Source organism: Athene cunicularia, assembly GCF_003259725.1.
Source record: "Athene cunicularia isolate RWA chromosome 14 unlocalized genomic scaffold, athCun1 chr14_part1, whole genome shotgun sequence".
Lineage (NCBI taxonomy): Eukaryota > Metazoa > Chordata > Aves > Strigiformes > Strigidae > Athene > Athene cunicularia.
In genome coordinates this window covers 6,182,685-6,199,961 of record NW_020799118.1, presented here as the reverse complement: position 1 = coordinate 6,199,961, position 17,277 = coordinate 6,182,685, and the positions used below count along the sequence as shown (strand labels likewise).

The following is a 17,277-nucleotide window of genomic DNA, read 5'->3' as shown; positions in this document are numbered from 1 at the left end:
GCAACAATCTGACTTCTGTTCTGAGTACTAAGGCCTCCTGTTTTATATGTGTGCAGCAGCAAATATTTACAATATCCTTGAAATTGTCTGAGTAAATTGTCTCTTGGCAGCAGTGAGTAAAAATGCCTAGAGATGGAGAGAAATAAATTAAATCTCAATCACACATTGATGTTCCTTCCACTGAAGATGCTGATATGCAATCTAATTTGGTACCAGAGCAGTCTGCAGGGGGCACAGCTTTCTGAGGCTGTGAGCTAGCCCTTGTTAGAAAAGCATGCAAGGCAGCTTCTCTTATAAAAGTCTCCCAGGCCACTGCGGGTGGCAGCATGGGATTGACTCCAAATGTGATCCAAAGCGGTAGAGGCTTTTCTTGCAGTGCCTGCAGCAGTGTGAAATGAGCTGGGGTGGCGACTGCAATATCAGCTAACTATTAGCCCTAACAGCAAAGGGAATACTGTCAAGGTGCTCTGCCCAAATATATCCCTGCCATTACCACATTAGAGACATGCAAAATCATGAGAGGGAAAGAGGAAATATATGTATGCATATACCTAGAAAGAGAACACAGCATCAAGAGAGAAGAGATGTGAGTCATAAACCTGAGGATTATCCACCTTTCTGTGATATAAATTGGATGCTGACTCACAGTGTTTTGAGGGGGCTCAGGTAGGTATGAAAATGAAGCCTCCACTCCGTATCACTGTTTGCAATTCCTCCCTGCACTGTTTCGTGAGGCTCCAGCCTACTGTAAAGGAGCCATGTTTTATCCTGGCGACAGCTGCAATCAGTGGTGGATGACATGGCTTCCCTATCTATAATCTGAGCAAGCTTGAAAAGCACCTTGAGCTCCTGGGCAATGAAAAGCTCCCCAGAAATGAAACTGATTATTGATATAAATCATCATCAGAACGCTAGCAAAAAGAATAAGCATAAAAGTAATTGTCAAATTATTTCAGTGCTGGTTATACATAGCTCCTGTCCTCTCTGCTGGCTTCAATCTGCAGGACAAATGACCTAGGACTTCTCTAGGTCTGCCTTTATTTCATATAAGGAAGGCATGCTACTAGTGATTATTTCTATCTAATTGTTATTGATCTTTTATCGCTTTGCACCGGTAACCTTTACTGGCAAAGCTGTAATAGGAATCTGGATCACTTATGGCCACATCTTTCTAAATGGGACACTGCTCAGCACTTCCATGACTAAGTAGGAAGGTCAAGGCACATTCGGTTCCCTCTCGAGAACACAAGAGGGGCGAACTCCATCCATCAAAGCACAAGGAGTGTCTTCAGTATTTGCTGACTTAGGCTGTATGTGTTTTGTATTAGGAAAAAAAAAGGGAGGGTCAAAAAAATACATTCTGAAGAAGGAATTAAGAGACTGTAAAGTAAGGCTTTAAAAGATGAACTCGCTCTGCTTTGAACGTAAACAGTTTCAGATGTGTTTGCAGGCAGCCAACGTTTACCATGAAGAGAGCCTTTTCTGTGGAAGTCTAACTCCAGGAATTCTTCCTTCAAATCCCTTTTAGACTGAATTCTTCTTTGCTAGGCTTATAGGTGAAAAAGGAATCTAGAATATAAGGGGGGAGGGGGGGGGGCTTCCCTTTAAAGAATAAGGACCTTTATATGAGAGAGATATATATCTTTATACATACTACATACATACATTTTATTTATTTGATACTAATGGACTCTACCAGTTGCAACCCTTTTGGCACAGACTGCTGTACCAAGCAGGCAAACCGAGCTTGAGCAAGTAGTTCTCTGTACTGCATAGATGCATCCAGGGGAACAAACAAGGTAGGACCATTAACATGCCTATGTTCAGATTAATTATGAAATCCTGTCCTTTGTTTTTGGTAAGCATAATAGAGGGGAACATGACCTCTGCTGCAATCACACAGAGGGTTTGGGAGCTGCAGGTGTATCAATCAAGAAAACACAGCAGTGGGGCTGCTGCCCAACTGGATCCTGTCAGTCTTCATCAGGCTGGAGAGGAGCTCCTTAAAAGTACAGCAAACAGGTCACATAATGTCAAGCCTGACAAACCAATGCTTTATTATGGACATAAATACTCCTAGAAATAAGTGCTGTACACTTGCAGCTGCCTGGCCCTGTTTGTGATGGTACGTTCCGGCCAGCACAGCTGGCCAGATGAACCTCTGCTGGCACTCAGCAATCCAGTCTGTGTCTCCTGAAACATTCAGAAAAAAGACAGACTCAGACTCACCGGCAGCTGTTGTCCCCAGCAGCATGGAACGATGTCTCGGCTCTCCGCAGGCCCAAGCGGGAAAACGCATGGTACATGGTGAGGGCGACATCGCTGAGGGTGTGCACCCCGTCAGGCTCATCGTACACGTTCTCCCAGTACGACCGGAGGCCGGGTGTGCCAGACGGGTAGTTGCCATACAAGTAGTAGTCCAACTGGCCAATTATCTCTTGATTCACTACAGCTTCAAATTTGCGGGCAAAGAAAGTTGGCCTGGCAGTCTGCTGTGGTGATATGAAAGGAAAAGACACTGCAGTGAGCTCCCACTTCCAGCCATGACACTTTGTCCTAAGCAATGGGTTGGAGTTGAGGTCATGAGCTGGTTCTCTCTATGGGCAAAGGTCACCTTTGTGACCACCTGTCATAAAAAGTGTCATTAAGATTCAAATAAAAACTACATAATTATTCAACAAAAACACAGGCGTGTCAATCCCTTCCTACGAACAGCGACCTCCTGCTGCCTTCCTGTGGAAAGCTCTCCAGGTGCCCGAGGGGTGGGGAATGTTCTCTAAACCACCACATTAGCCTGGAGCTGGCGCAGCACTGCCACGTGTTATTAGTGGCCAGGCAGGGAGCAAAGCATCCTGTGGCACAGGGGCTCCGAAGATGCAGAGAAGCATTCTATGGGTATGGATTTGCTGCTATGAAGGTGGTTAAGAGGACTCAGGGAGAGGTGCCATCTGTGGCTGAGGTTTCTCAGCTTTGGACTGGTCTCACACAGATCTTTTCCTCTGCACCTGATGAAATCTTGGGTATATTACCAGTTTATAAGCTACTCAACTACCATTAGCTTTTAAAAAGCCTTTGTTTTGCCTTGCTCATATTTGAGCATGGGTTCTGAGGTGCTGAGGAGTTCAAAAGTGCCCCAGATGGTTGAAAAATTCTTTTGAGAATGTTCAGTTATACTCTGAGACGGCGCATGCTGTGGGCTCTCTGATCTCCTCTGCAGCTTGCTTTGTGCCTCTGTGGGAACTGTGAGCAAGCCGGCTGGTGCCGTGTGTTCATCTGAGGGGCTCTCTCATCAGGCAAGTGTCTGAAGTTGCCTTTACATCTATTCTAATTCCCCTGCAGCTTAGTATACCTGATTGTTTTCTGAAATGTCGTTGTGGGATGTTTTCCCAGTCTGGAGCAGGTCAGCCTCTGCAGATGGGCACACATTTTTTAAGACTTATCATTTATTCTGTGCTGGAGACTTTCCTGGGATTGGTGTTTGGAGGAGCAAAGCCTTTCTTAGATAATGTCTCATTTGCTCTTTTTGTGAGTGCCTGTGTCACTGACTTCAACAGTGCCTGGTAGGCAGCACATTACAATAAAGAAAAGATCTCTGTTTAGAGCAGTCATCATTTTTGTGCTGTAGGGTAACACATTCCCCATCCCACACAAAGCTTGAACAAACATGCTTTATGCAGGGAACCCTGAGGAGCTGCAGGGATGGAATTGCAAATCTGGTGACCTTGAAACAAGCAGTTGTTCATTCCTAATAGAAGATACACAGGCTAGATACAGTCTTGAGACCGACTGCACCCTTGAGCACAAGCATTTGCTCTCATGTCTGCTTTGAGGAAACTGTATCACAAAGGAGCCGATTAAACTTTTTAAGGCCCTCTTGCCAAGCCTGGATGATTGAAATATCATGACTCTGGCCCCCAAAACCATGAGATAAACTTAAATATAATCATGCTGATGAATATAATCATAAAACCTGATTTGTCTTGTGCTATGTAAGCCTCTAGCAGGCACTCTAGTCAGCTTTTTCCAAAGATGAAAAACATTGCTTAATAATGAAAACCTGGAGCTTCATGAAATCATGAAAGCACCTGAGCTGGAACTTTGGAAAAAACCCTTTGCAATTAATATTGGTACAGTGAGAGATGTGTCAAGCTTCCCTCCTTTCTAGCACAGCAGATCTACCAATGCAAAGGAGTCCAAAGAGTTGCTTTGTGACCTTAACACGCAGAAGTGAGTCTCAAGAGCCAAAACACAGGAGAACAAATTTTTTGCTCTCCTGAAATTAAGAGCAGAGCTTCCTCACACCTCTTTCTCCACCTTGCTTGATGGGGTAAAAGCTTCCCATCCTGCTCCCTGCTGCAGCCATGCAGATGGCTCTCCACACCCCAGCAGAGGAAGGCGAGTCTTTGCGGGTATCAGAGAAGAGACTGCTTCAGTTACCTGGAATCGGTGGAAGTCTGCTGGCTTGAAGTCATTAGGTGAACAGCCACACCAGTCAACAATGTGCTTGTACTGACACTTGCAACCAAGTTTACGGTTCCAGTTCGTGATGCGCAAGTTGTTGTCCACCATGGAGTCACAGTACGGGCTATTTTCCAGCACAGTGTGAAAAAAGGACTGAAAGAAAGACAGAACAGATCAGCTCCTCAGACCTCCATTTTCTCCTTCACTTCAGCCCATGGTTCTAAACCTAATGCAGGTGACTTCTTTTGAAATGACAGAATTAACAAGCTGTATTGTTCTGCCATATATGGAAAGCACTCTACATGTATGAATTCCACAGAGCATAAAAAAATCACAACATGCTATAGGCCCAGCAATACTGTAGTAACATACAGTTGAGGCCTTGCTACAATAATCTGGTGCAGAATAGCTGTGCTTCTGCAATGACCAGCTGTCATGGTTTAACCCCAGGCAGCCACTAAGCACCATGCAGCTGCTCTCTCACTTCTCCCTGCTCCCAGGGGGATGGGGACGTGAGTTGAAAAAAAAGTAAAACTCATGGGTGGAGATAAGAATAGTTTAATAACTAAAATAAAATATAATAACAATAATAAAATCTAGTAATAGAACCCAACAAAGACAAGTGATGCACAATGCACTTGCTGACCAACTGATACCCCAGCAGCGATCTGCCCCCCAGCCAACTACCCCCAGTTTCTGTACTGAGCACGACGCCCTGTGGTATGGAATAGCCCTTTGGCTAGTTCAGGTCAGCTCTCCTGGTCATGCTCCCTCCCAGCTCCTGGTGCACCCCCAGCCTCCCTAATAGTAGGGTGGTCAGAGAAGCAGAAAAGTCCTTGACTCTGTGTAAGAGCTGCTTAGCAGTCTTGAAAACATCCCTGTATTATCAACACTGTTCTCACTCTAAATCCAAAACACAACACTAGGAAGAAAATTAACTCTATCCCAGCTGAAACCAGGACACCAGCTTTGGGCACTGGGAGTCCAAAGAACAGCAGGAGAGCCACTGGTGACAGCAATTACTTTATTTTTATTTTATCTGTATGAGCAATTCTAAGAAATTCTCATTATTTCTCTTCTATAAGTTCTCCTCTGGTCTAATAGATTTAGGACTATTTTCCTGAGCAGTATGTTAATCATATATCTCAAGTTGTTTTCTAAGACAATTCTCAAACCTTCGCCATCACCCCACTTACTATGAAAAAAAATAGTCTTAGACAGCTCTTCTGTAGGTGTCTCTATCTCTGGCACTCCAAAATGCATTGCTCGTTGAATAGCTTTGTTCTGAAATACACAGTTCACCCCAGGCACCAGAAGGGCATTCTGCCTCCTTCAGTTATGTCTGAAATCATAAGTCTTTATTTGCTGACTCAAGGCAGCAAGGAATTCCTATTGGACTATCCTAATTATATCATCATAATATCAGCTATTACATAAATCATGTGTAATGGAGACTGATACAGCAGGTTAACAGATCAGTGAAGGCAGGGTGATTTTAAGAAACCAGCTATGTATCTTGCAAAGAAAACCTTGTAGAAAGAAGCTATGGAATATGATCAAATTTAGCCCTGTAAGAGATGATTTTTGGAGCAGTGACTTGTCTTTAAAATCAGCAATAGTAAGACCTATAAATAACCAGAATAACATTAGCATGGCTGGCCCCCAAATAATCCCCATACCCTTTTTAATGTTAAATGACAGCCCAGTGAATATGGATTTTATGCTTGAACTGCTTGGTTAAACCCATAAAAGCATCCATTCTCATTCAAGCGAGATGAAAAAAAAAACCCCAAACCCTACCCAATTACCCATTGCCCTGTGTCCTTTTATAACGATACAGAAATTTCTCTGAGATAATGGATGAAAAGGTTATCAGAGTTGAGAGAAGTGGTGATTTTTAACAGAAATGGGATTAAAGCAAGATTATTCAACATGCGTGTGGAATAATAAACCCCTATCAAAAGATGACAACACTGGGCTCCACCACAAGCTAATAGATCTAGGTTTGCAAGACAGGTCTCATCAATCCCTCAAAATGTTCAGGGGCCACTAGCGAGAAAGGACGTTATTGTTTTAAAGAAAGTCTTCCTTGGAATGGCTGCACACTACACACCCTGGGAGTGGAGCCTGACAAGCCAGGGGAGCAATGTACCTGCTGAGGCAGGTGTAGCACAGCCTGCCAACCCGCCAGGCTCTGTGCTGTTTGTAGGTAATGCATGTCTCCTGACACACCACCGCATGCTGGATGAAAACTTGTCCTGGTGTGCACTCCCCTTCTGCATCACTTGTAGCCAGAGCGATTCCTGAGTGATCTAAATGATTTGTGACTATGCCTTCTAGCTGAGTTTTGAACGGAACAATAAACCTTTGTTTGTAGGGATTTTATTTTTAAAGAAAAGGCCTGGATAATAGTGAGGAAAGCTACTTATGAAGACAACACGCCATCTCTAATAGCCTTCAAAGGCTTTGTGGAGGAACAATTTGCAAGCAAAGGGCAGTTGGATTATTGGTTGTTCAGTAATAGATTAATAGGCTTAAAAGTATAAAACAAAGGCACTCCTTGAAAGTAAGTCCCACAAACAAACAAAGCAACTAAACAACAGCAAAAGTTGTTCTAACACTAAAGGACTTGCTGTGGGAGCAAAATTCTCATTACCCACTGGGTAAGTAACCAGTGCCATGATCCAAACCCCACTGAAATCAGGCGAAAGCCCCTCTGACTTCAGTAATCTTTGGCACAAGCACAAACACTGCAGTTTTGAACACAGAGAGGGATTGCTTTGAATTCACATACCTCAGCAGGAAGCAATGTGTAAGAGTAAAACCTCTTCATCTTTGTTACGAGATCATCAGTAGAAAAAGTGACATACTCTACAAACTTCCTGTTCAGGAGAAACCAGTCCGACCCTCCATCAACTGCGATTCCTTCTGGGATCCTCCGGTCCCCCAGGCGCCACATGTGGGTATCGCATTCCAGAAAAAGCCGATCCAGTCCTTGTTTTCTGATAAATCTGAGGGAATAGAAAAGCAGTCGTTAAAAGTTAATTTGTATTTTGTTATCATCACTAGCTCTATAAATAAAGAAGCTACTTTCTCAAACAAAAAAGGATAAAAAGGTCACTTGTTTATATTCTGTTCTACTCATAGAGAGGTTTAATGAATGATTAATCAGTTATACATTCAGTTATAGAGGCAAAGATCAACAGATTGCTTTTAAACATCATTTACACCTTCTGCTGTTGTAAGACAGAACTGTGCAAGTTACAGAGCTGTATGGCATGAAAAGCTGTAATGTTCTTCACAAACTCTTCACAAACCACTGCAGAAGAACCACAACATTAACAGAAACTAAACACAATCTGTGTGATAGGCTTCTATCTAAATAAATGCACAGTTTTTGAAAAACAGCGAACCGTATACAAAGGTAAAATGACCAATTTTCTCCTATGTTATTATTCTACAAATTTTTCTACTGGGGTATAGTTAATTAGGAAGAAATACAATTGCATTGCTCTTTGCTGTAGAATGAGTATGCTTGCTCTGTTTTCAATTCTATGGGGAACAATGTTTTGTTACTGCTGAACCATAAGAGAAGCAACTTCAGAACTGTAAAGTTATAGAAATGAATTGAGGCATATATAAGAAGAAAAAAAGAGTTGTAAAATCAATATATGTTTGAAAACACTTTCGACTGGATGCCTACACATGTTGAGACTGTCTTGATCCAGGTTTCTATTTGTCATTCCATTTTCAGAATTATTTCCCAGAAAGGGAAGCAGGGCAGCCATGAATTAGCACACGCCTTCGCAAGGGGGGCTGAGTGCTGTTAATAACAGTGACTTGCCGTGTTGAATACATCCCACATGTCCTAAGCAATAACAAATGCTAGCTAACTAGACTGTTACAGTAACTAACATCCACAAGACCACAGATCTCACTGGATGCAAGAACTGCAGGCTAAAAAGAACTGCAGCCCCTGCAGTGAGGAGGGCACTGTAAGACCTGTGTTTCTCTCCTGAACAACGCAGAGCTATACCAGGGTTCTTAGAAATGTTTCAGAATTAGGAAGTCAAGGCGGCATTTCAGTGGTCTTTGAACACATGCAACCAAAGGAAAGGGAAAAGGAATAAAAGTGAAAGGAACAACACCAAAGCTTTCCGGACTCCTGCATCTGGAAACGTGAGTGTTAACCCATAAGCTAACTCCCTGGTTAAAGTTTTGTTCTATACCAACCAAAGAACTGAGATGCAATTATGAAATGGTGCATATTAATTTTCAAAGGGACCATGACTTCAGGGTCTATGTTGTACTGATAGCTATGTCTCTTCTCACAGTATGAGAAGAGCTCCTCTGTTAATGTAACAGTGCAGAAAATGTGTAGATGAGAGTGGAGAAATTTTTCTTTCCATGAGCAAGTTTCTAATTTCATGTTCCATTATGAAGGATAATAGAAAAGTCTTGCAATTTTAATGCAGTGCTCTGGAATGTAATCTTCAAATTCAATATTTATGCAGTTATCTCCAAATCAAATATTAATGTGCCTGAAAGTTTGGTCATTTATTTATTTCCCTCAAAACTAAATGCTCATTTGAGTTAATTATTTTAAGAAAATAATAGAATTTTATTGACCATATTTAAATAGGAATGTACAGTTTTTTTCCATTAAATCATTTCTTTCAACTGCTATCTCTACCGATTTATCACCCTTTATTCTCATTTTCAAATGGAAGTTTATTTGACTGCAACAGAAACCCTCAAACCAGTAAAACCACCTGACCATTTCAAAAACTCCTCTACATACAAACTCCCTCATCCTGTATTACATGATAGGACTTACAGTTAACTAATACCAGAAAGCTCAGTTATACAATTTCAGCCTTATTTGTCTGAAATTGGCCATAGAAGAGTATGGCCACACTCAAGATGAGAAGGTCCCAGCAAATCTAGTCTCACAGCTTTACGTTTTCCAAAAGAGTTGTCAGGCTCCCTTTTTGTGTATGTATACAGTTCTAAGCCTTTTTTGAGCTAATGGCTTGGACAAGAAAATCTTGGCATATGGTGTGAAACAAGACAATTCTTGGGAGCACGAGTATTTTCACAACAAATGTCAATCCTAAAATGCTATACAACAAGGTTATTAGAAGAAAACAAAATGTACTTTCCAAGCATTCATCCTCTAGCAATGCAATGTAGCCCAACTGAAGAGCACCAACGCCTTTGGAGACTACCAAGAGATGACTCTTTTGCTAATGCTTCTCGCAAAAACATCATACCAGGTTTTAAATACAGTAACAACCGAATAGGAAGAAGGCATTTCTCAGAAGGCTCACCCTTACTGGGCTTGCTTCACACACAGTCATTACACTTAAACAGAGTAACACATTAGCATAGCAAATAATTTCCTTTTATCTATGAAGCAATAAATTATACAAGGGGTTTTGAAGACACAGCTCTCCAATGGGCAATTGCTTGCTTTCTGTTTATGTTCCATGGGAGCCAAGGGGACCAAGTATATTTTAGATCTGCTAGAAGCTAAATGATCCTGCCTGAGGAGGCAGTGGGTTGCCCTAGCAAGCCTAGGCTGTACTGCTGACACACAGAAAGCTGAACTGCAACCAAGTGGAAAAGGTGGATGAGGCTTTTTTCTCCCCTCCAGACTCTTCTAGGATGACTGATGCTCCTAACTATTCCAACAATAGTGATTTTGGCACTCAGGGAGGCAAGAACTTACTTTAAGCACACTGGATATTGCCTGAGGGAAAGGGAAAGGTGCTATTTGTACGCCACCTAGGCCTTTTCAAGAAATCAAAAATCCTCAAACACTACAAACAGCAGTTCATGAAGATTCTTGACTAGCCATTCAACAATGCTTGCAGCAGCCACCTCTGAAAAGGAAGGTAAGATGATGGAGGGCAAAAGCATGACCCTGCTGATTTGTTTCTAGTCTAATGTTGTATTCCATTAGTTTCTGGCTATGCTCAATGTGATGCCAAACCACTACATTATATGAAGGCATGCCAAGCTTCAGAGAGAGCAATGAAATGCAAAAAATGGTGTTTTTTTTCCTTAAATCTTTCTCTCTTGGGTTTTACAGGACACCTAGCAGATAACTCCCAAATTAAAGTAGAAAAAAATGGATTAGTAACAGTATTTCATTAATCTTAGTCAGTGTGGAAAATTCAGGTGCTTCCTGGCACCCTGAACTTCAGGTAAGACCAGCACACCTCTGACAACTGCAGATGTACTTGCCAGGACAATGACATACAATTGCACCAGAGTATGGTTAGCCAAATACAATGGAGGTTTTCATCAGATGAAGGCACTTGACCTTTCTCTTGATCTAAGACAAACAGGAGGAAAATGGCAATGATAAGAAAAGAGAGTCAATGAGGAGAAAATAAAATTAAAATAAGACTAGCATTAAGAAAAAGCATACCATTTAACCTTATTTCATAGAAAACTCCCAAGATATTGTATGCTTACCCTTAATCAATTTTAATTCTTCCTGAAGAACCGCCAATTTTGAGAAGCCTGGATTATATTTGCAAGGAAGCAGCAAGCATAGCATAATATGAATGCATCTTGGCAGCTGAGCTCAACAATCAGGCAACTACACACGTGAAAGGTGCCTTTGTGCCCTGATGATGCGTGGATGCAGCCTCGGGGTTTACATGGTTCCAGATGGTTATTTTTATACTTTGTTAAAAAAATCTACTGCCTGAAGCACATGGTCTGTCACACTGAGTATAGACAGTTAACTGTCCAGACAGATCATGATTGCAATCCAGCTTAGGGAACTCCTCTGACTTTGTAGTGTATTTAAATATTTATAAATGCATTTCAGATGAGACTCTAGGATTGTATAACACATAAAGCATTTGTAAGATGTTTAGCACACACTCCTACAACATGAATATAAACACATAGCTCAGCTCAGCTCTTCTTATATGTTTTAACTACTAATAAATATTGTTGCACAATCACTTAATATAAGCAAAAATATAACAAACCCCTGCTCCTGAATGCTCATGTGTATACAGTAGGTAAGACAGAAAATTTGCTGGTTTTCCAAAGTCTATGAATGAATAAAACTTTCTTAAGCATCAGAGGCTATCAGATTGATAAATGTTACTTATTTAGTAACTTCGTCACTAAAAGGTTTTTGTCTGGAAAGAATATATTTTTTAAAGTGAAAAGATTTCTTCCTAAATGTTTCTGGTCTAGAAAACTTCCTATTGACATTTCACTGTTAACCAGGACCTCATCACCATTACTAACTATTCAAGAACAAGAACTCTGAATGAAAGTTAACAATATATCAGCAAAACAATTAATCACAAGTTGAAAGTCAATGTCAAAGCAAGGATCTGCAGAGCTTGGAGCTCCACTAGCACCATGTCCATGTTCTCCTTAATGTATGTGGACAAGCTCTGCACATTGCTTTGACTTTATCTGCACCTCTTAACTCTCTTTAGACAAAAATTTGAAGTAGTCAGCCAGTTTTGGTGGGAAAAGTCAAGTAAACATTCTTACAGATGAGAAACATGAGAGGCTCCTGACAGCAGTGTTTGCAGCCACACTGGAAAGACTTACCAGAGTCAGTCAGGAAGCATAAACCAGTAACTTGCAGTTCAGGTGACCAAGTAGAAAGCACAGAACAGTAATTTGACAATCTTGAGTTTAACAGTTGCAACAAGTAATCTGTGAGCAATCTCTAGGCTCCAATATATCTCCATAAACCAGTCACTGAATAATTCTTTGTAATAAGCAAGTTCATAAAACCCAAACCTGCACAGAGCAGTTTCATTCCCTGCACGCTGCAGGCCAGAAATCCTGGCCTCCACTGAGCATGTGATGAATTTCCAGCTGATTGCAATACAATGCTGACTTCACCCCATTTCCATGAGTAACTCTATTCTATGAAGGGTTAGACAGTATTTTAAAAATCTGAAATAATTAACAATTGGCTATTTAAGCATAATGCCCATACTGTACCAGATAAACATCTGTTTTTCCAAAGATATGATCTTGCTGCATGTTTCCCAAAACCTCTTTTTGTCATGCCAAAAGCCTCCAGGGCTGACCCCCCACTCCCAAAATGGAGCTGAAGCTTGAAAAGGGGAACAATGTCAAAAAGAAATAGCACCTACTTAGTCTGTCAAGATGAGGAAGATTTCCTCCTGGTATGACAGGCAGCATGCAGAAAGTGCAGAATGCACAATTTGTGCTGTTTCAAAAGGCTATGAAAAAACTCTCAGTACAGATGAAAATGATGGAAGAAAAGAGTGGGTGAAGTAAAAATTGTAACAAATAATTCCAATGTGTTTAAACTGCAGCATCCTAAATGCAAATGGTCAAAAGCAGAATTATTATCTTTAATTCTATCACTCTGAAGAGTATGGGAATTATAAATACAATACTATCCTAACAATCCCCTATGTTTTAATGTCAGTGCACAAGCATCAAGAATATCATAAAGAATTTCTCTCTTGACTGGATTTGCTATGCAAAAGCCAAACCCATAAATAAGCAAGCACAAATTGAAATGCTTTTAGTAGCTTTTCCCACTGTGCTAAATGCTCGGAAGTTAACAAGGAATACAGGGAAATCTTTTAAAATATGGTTAGTGTTTGTCATTCATATCTCTATATGCCCTACAACAGAGGAGGACACCAGACCCCACAGAGCAGCAGAGCGTGGCGGGCGTGTGAACGGAGGGGTGGCCAACCCCGCACCCTGGGATCACCAGCTGCCCCTCGGCGAGGACAGCACGGGCCCCGACTGCCGGAGGACAGGGACTGAATGCAGAGCAGAAAACAGGTGACAGGGCCACAGAAAATAAGCCAGCACTAAGAGACGCAGTTAGTGACGTTTGCTCCTGTGATTTCTGTGGGTTTCTAGGGCTGCAAGTCATTGTGAGACCAAGCCGCTCTACTGGAAGGATTTTCTGACAGTCCACATTACCACAGCTGTTTCAGTTGTTTCTAATGCATGTTTAAACAGTTTTATGTTCAGTATGCAAGTAAATCTGGGGCAGACAACTGGTCTGCTGTCACAAATGTTGGACAATATAAGGTTTAGATCATTTACAGTGTAGCAAAAACAGTACAGTATTTAGACTGGCTCTTTCAAGTTACAAGTCTACCTTAAAACATTATGCTAAATGTGGCCCTTCTCAATCAATGACATCTTTATGGAAACCAAACATCCATGGAATTTAGGATATTCCACATGAAATGCTGTTGATAGCTGATGAATACACACATTTTATCCAGTCATTACTGCATCTCTATATGGACATAACTAGATTTTTCAAGCTTTACAATAGGTGCCTCATACGCTACATAATTTGTTCCTGCTCTTTTATGTGTAATTTTCTCAGTATATCCATTTAATGCTTTAGTCACATCACATCTTTGCATTTATGTTTGGAAGAAATTCCTCATGATTCTTTCTTCTCATGCACCTTTTCCAAAGCATCAACTTTCACTAGTTTTAAAAAAATCTTACTTTCCATCTTCTGGAAATCTCTCTTTCAGAGGAAGTCTTAAAAAGTCTTAATGCTTCTCAGTATTTTAATGTTGCAAGTCAGGGAGCAAACTGTTCAAGTGTCCCGCCCCACTCCCCCCACCCTCTAAAATAGTTTTTAAATGTAGGAAACTTGCAGAGTCTATTTTTTGCAGTAATGACTCTACTAGGAATTGCCTTGTTTTGACAACAGCTCCATATTGTCACTTGAGAGTACAAGGCTCAAGAGGGACTTTCAAAGACTTTCCTGTGGGTTTCTTTCCACCACTTTTCTCTTGTGATATCTTTTAAGAAACACTGGAACAGCACTGACAAGGACAAAAATGTAATAACTTCCTCTCACAGTGAGGAGGCCACAATTCAAGTGATTTTATTTCTTTTTATATAATTAAGAAAAACAGGGAGAAAACTGCAAATGATGGTGTGCAGAGATGTAGCATGAATTCACTGCAGACAGACTCAATGGTATGCAATCTGACATTTTGCCATCTGTTTGTCTCCAATAAATGTCTTCTCCAGAAGATTTCTTGTTCCCTCACCTTCTCTTCTTCCCAATATCCACACAACCAACCAGTCTCCAACCTGGGAACGCTGCTGGGCCCGAGTGGCTGAGCTTGAAGCCCTTTCATCTACATGCTGCTGCTACTGGGGCAGCTACAGCACAACACTACAGCTTCTGCATGGCCAGTAGATCACAGCTGCTGCAGCACCCACAGGCAACACCAAGGGACCTGCAGTGGAGAGGACACCTGGGTGCCCACAACCTTAGCATCTCACTGGGTGTTTCTACTGTGCTTAACATTTTAGGATCTGCATGTTAGATTGAAGAACGAAAAGGAAATGGGGATTCAAACTTTCCAAGTGATTGAGGGCAAGTGTGAGTCACTTCAATACCAAAGCAACCAAATCAGGCTATTGACCTGTGGGTAAAAAAGGGTCAACAATATCTGTCCAACTTAAAGGGATGTTCCCTGACATATTTATTTTATAAAATGTCACAGGACCTCGGATGAAAGGACACAAATATTACTATTTATACCACTGAAAATGAAGTGTGCAGCTCAAGGTTCTTAGATAGCAGTAACATTGCTGATTACTGGTACCTCAGTTTTCACCTCCTTCCTAATTCCCACCCTGTCCCATAAAATATAGCTACTTTAAACCTTCTCACTTACTGCACTTTCCTGATCTGGTGGATGATCTTCTCTGCTCTACTGAGACCAAAAAACATCCTGCTTTGTCCCATGTCAAGACAGATGGCTATTTTTCCTGCATCTTCCTAACATCTTCAACTTATTTTTGTTTTTCTTTGCACTGACAACTTAGAATTGTTTTCCAAAACCAAGCAGAAATAAAAGCCCTACAAGGAGGCAAACTGTGCAAACAGTCAAGCTAAAGCAGTAAGGGCTTTATGACTCCCCTGTCGCTTAGCATAAAGCAGTAAGGAACATCTGAAAGTTAGCTGTAAAGTCTAAAATTTTTAAGTGCGGTCGATTTGCATAGAAGATTCACGTTGTTATTTCAGTTGCTACAGTTCACATGCAACTGTTGGGCTGAACTACATATGAGCAAAAAATATTATCTTCTTAGTCTGTGTGCTTCAGAATACTGGTGTTTAAAAAAAAGTAACAAAAGCAAGTATGGCTGAGGGAAATTTCAGCCAAAAGAACCACTAAATATTTCACGTGAGTAGCAAGGTAAGCATAACTGGGAACCATGTGGTTGAACTATTCCAACAGCAGGCATAATATATCTTTTTTTTTTTTTCCTAGCATTTGGGTACTTACTGGGCAATTCATCATGGCAATACATAATAGCATTTACTGTGTGATCCATTTTCTAACTGACCACCAAACCAACATCAACCCAGTGTACAGAACCCCAACGAACAGCATGTGCCACAGTGGAAAAAAGGCATGTCTGAAAAGGTGATGAAATAGATACGCAACAGCAGAACTGGGCTGAAAGAGGTGGATATTTTGGGAACGTGCTTCAGCCCTTCAGGAGCTAAAGTCTCTCCAGGCTCTGAAAACTGGGATGGGATTGCATTGCACCTTACTAAAAGCAGTACAGTTCAGCAACACCTCTAAAAGTATCTGGAACTCAGGAGCCAGAAAGGGGGCAACACAACTGCAAAGAACAGTATTAATGAGGAGGTAAAAACAGCACAAGAAAATAACTCAGACACATAACAAACTTTTAACGGCCTTTTCTTTAGCTGTTTGTATTCTGCCTATGAGCTCCAGATTCCTCTAAGATGTAACAGCATCCAGCCTTCACAGCATGTTTACACTGTTTCACAAATGACTACTGTGGCAGTTTCTATTAAAAAAACCCTTTTTCCTGCCTGTTGTTGAAGATGTCACATTTGACCGTTTTTATATTTTATAATACACCAGCCAGGTGCTGCTCCTGACAAAAACCCAGATCTTACGGGTGTTCCAAACTGTAATAGCTTATACAACTACTGGGTTATTCTTTTGCTTTTAATAGTCTAAGACACCGAAAAGAGGAGAAAATGTAAGTGTTGCCCACTAAGTACTATGTAACGACTCCAGCCACTGTATGCAATTTCATTTCATACATCCAGCTCTCTAAGGAAATAATGCTTCTCCAGCTGAGTTAAGGAGCCATTTTCAAGTCCATTCCCTTTTCTGAAGCCACTAAAGGAAAATCAGAGCGATGCACTTTTTAATGACTTTGGCATAACTAAAAGAAAACTTCACTCTATAAAAGGAAGCCTGGTTTCTCTCCTTATTTGGCAGTAAAACATGTACTGATTGTGAACATGGCTTGCATACAAAGCACATCATGATTAAGCTGTATAAGCATTTCAGTTTTAAGATGGCACTTCCAATCTTTCACTCTCCATTGCATGATCCAAAGACTATGATGACTTAAAATTCAGTTCCCATTATTTACAAAGCAAACTTAGACAGATGAAAGCTTATTGTTCAGGAGCCATTATTCATCCACAAATTAAAATAAAAAGTAGCAGCAAGGGTTATACGTTGCTTTCAGTGACATTTGAATACTGAGCTCCTGTATTATTAATTCACAGGTTTTGAGAAAAACACCTTGGAACAGCAAAATTTTTATTGTAGATGGGGTGGCAGTCAGTCTAGTCCAGTGCCCTCTCCCTTATCATGGCTTCAACTAGCCTTTTTAAATAAAAAATCCTGTTCCAGTCTGTTTTGAGATAGGATGTCCCAAGGGAGTTTTCTCCTATTACCCAATAGCTTGGAGACTGGCCTATGTCCTAATTTTTTTTTTTTTTTTTTTTTTTTT

The 17,277-nt window shown here is 41.0% G+C and overlaps 1 protein-coding gene across 1 annotated transcript in view; it reads right to left on the bottom strand.

Moving 5' to 3' along the window:
- Nucleotides 1-17,277, bottom strand: part of XYLT1 (xylosyltransferase 1) — a 234,256-nt gene that overhangs the window by 21,972 nt on the left and 195,007 nt on the right. Inside the window, exons 10-12 of the mRNA XM_026859144.1 lie at nucleotides 7,256-7,472; nucleotides 4,438-4,614; nucleotides 2,230-2,492 (exon numbers count right to left, since the gene is read on the bottom strand). Coding sequence (XP_026714945.1) covers nucleotides 2,230-2,492; nucleotides 4,438-4,614; nucleotides 7,256-7,472 — 657 coding nt within the window. The remainder of the gene's footprint in view (nucleotides 1-2,229; nucleotides 2,493-4,437; nucleotides 4,615-7,255; nucleotides 7,473-17,277) is intronic.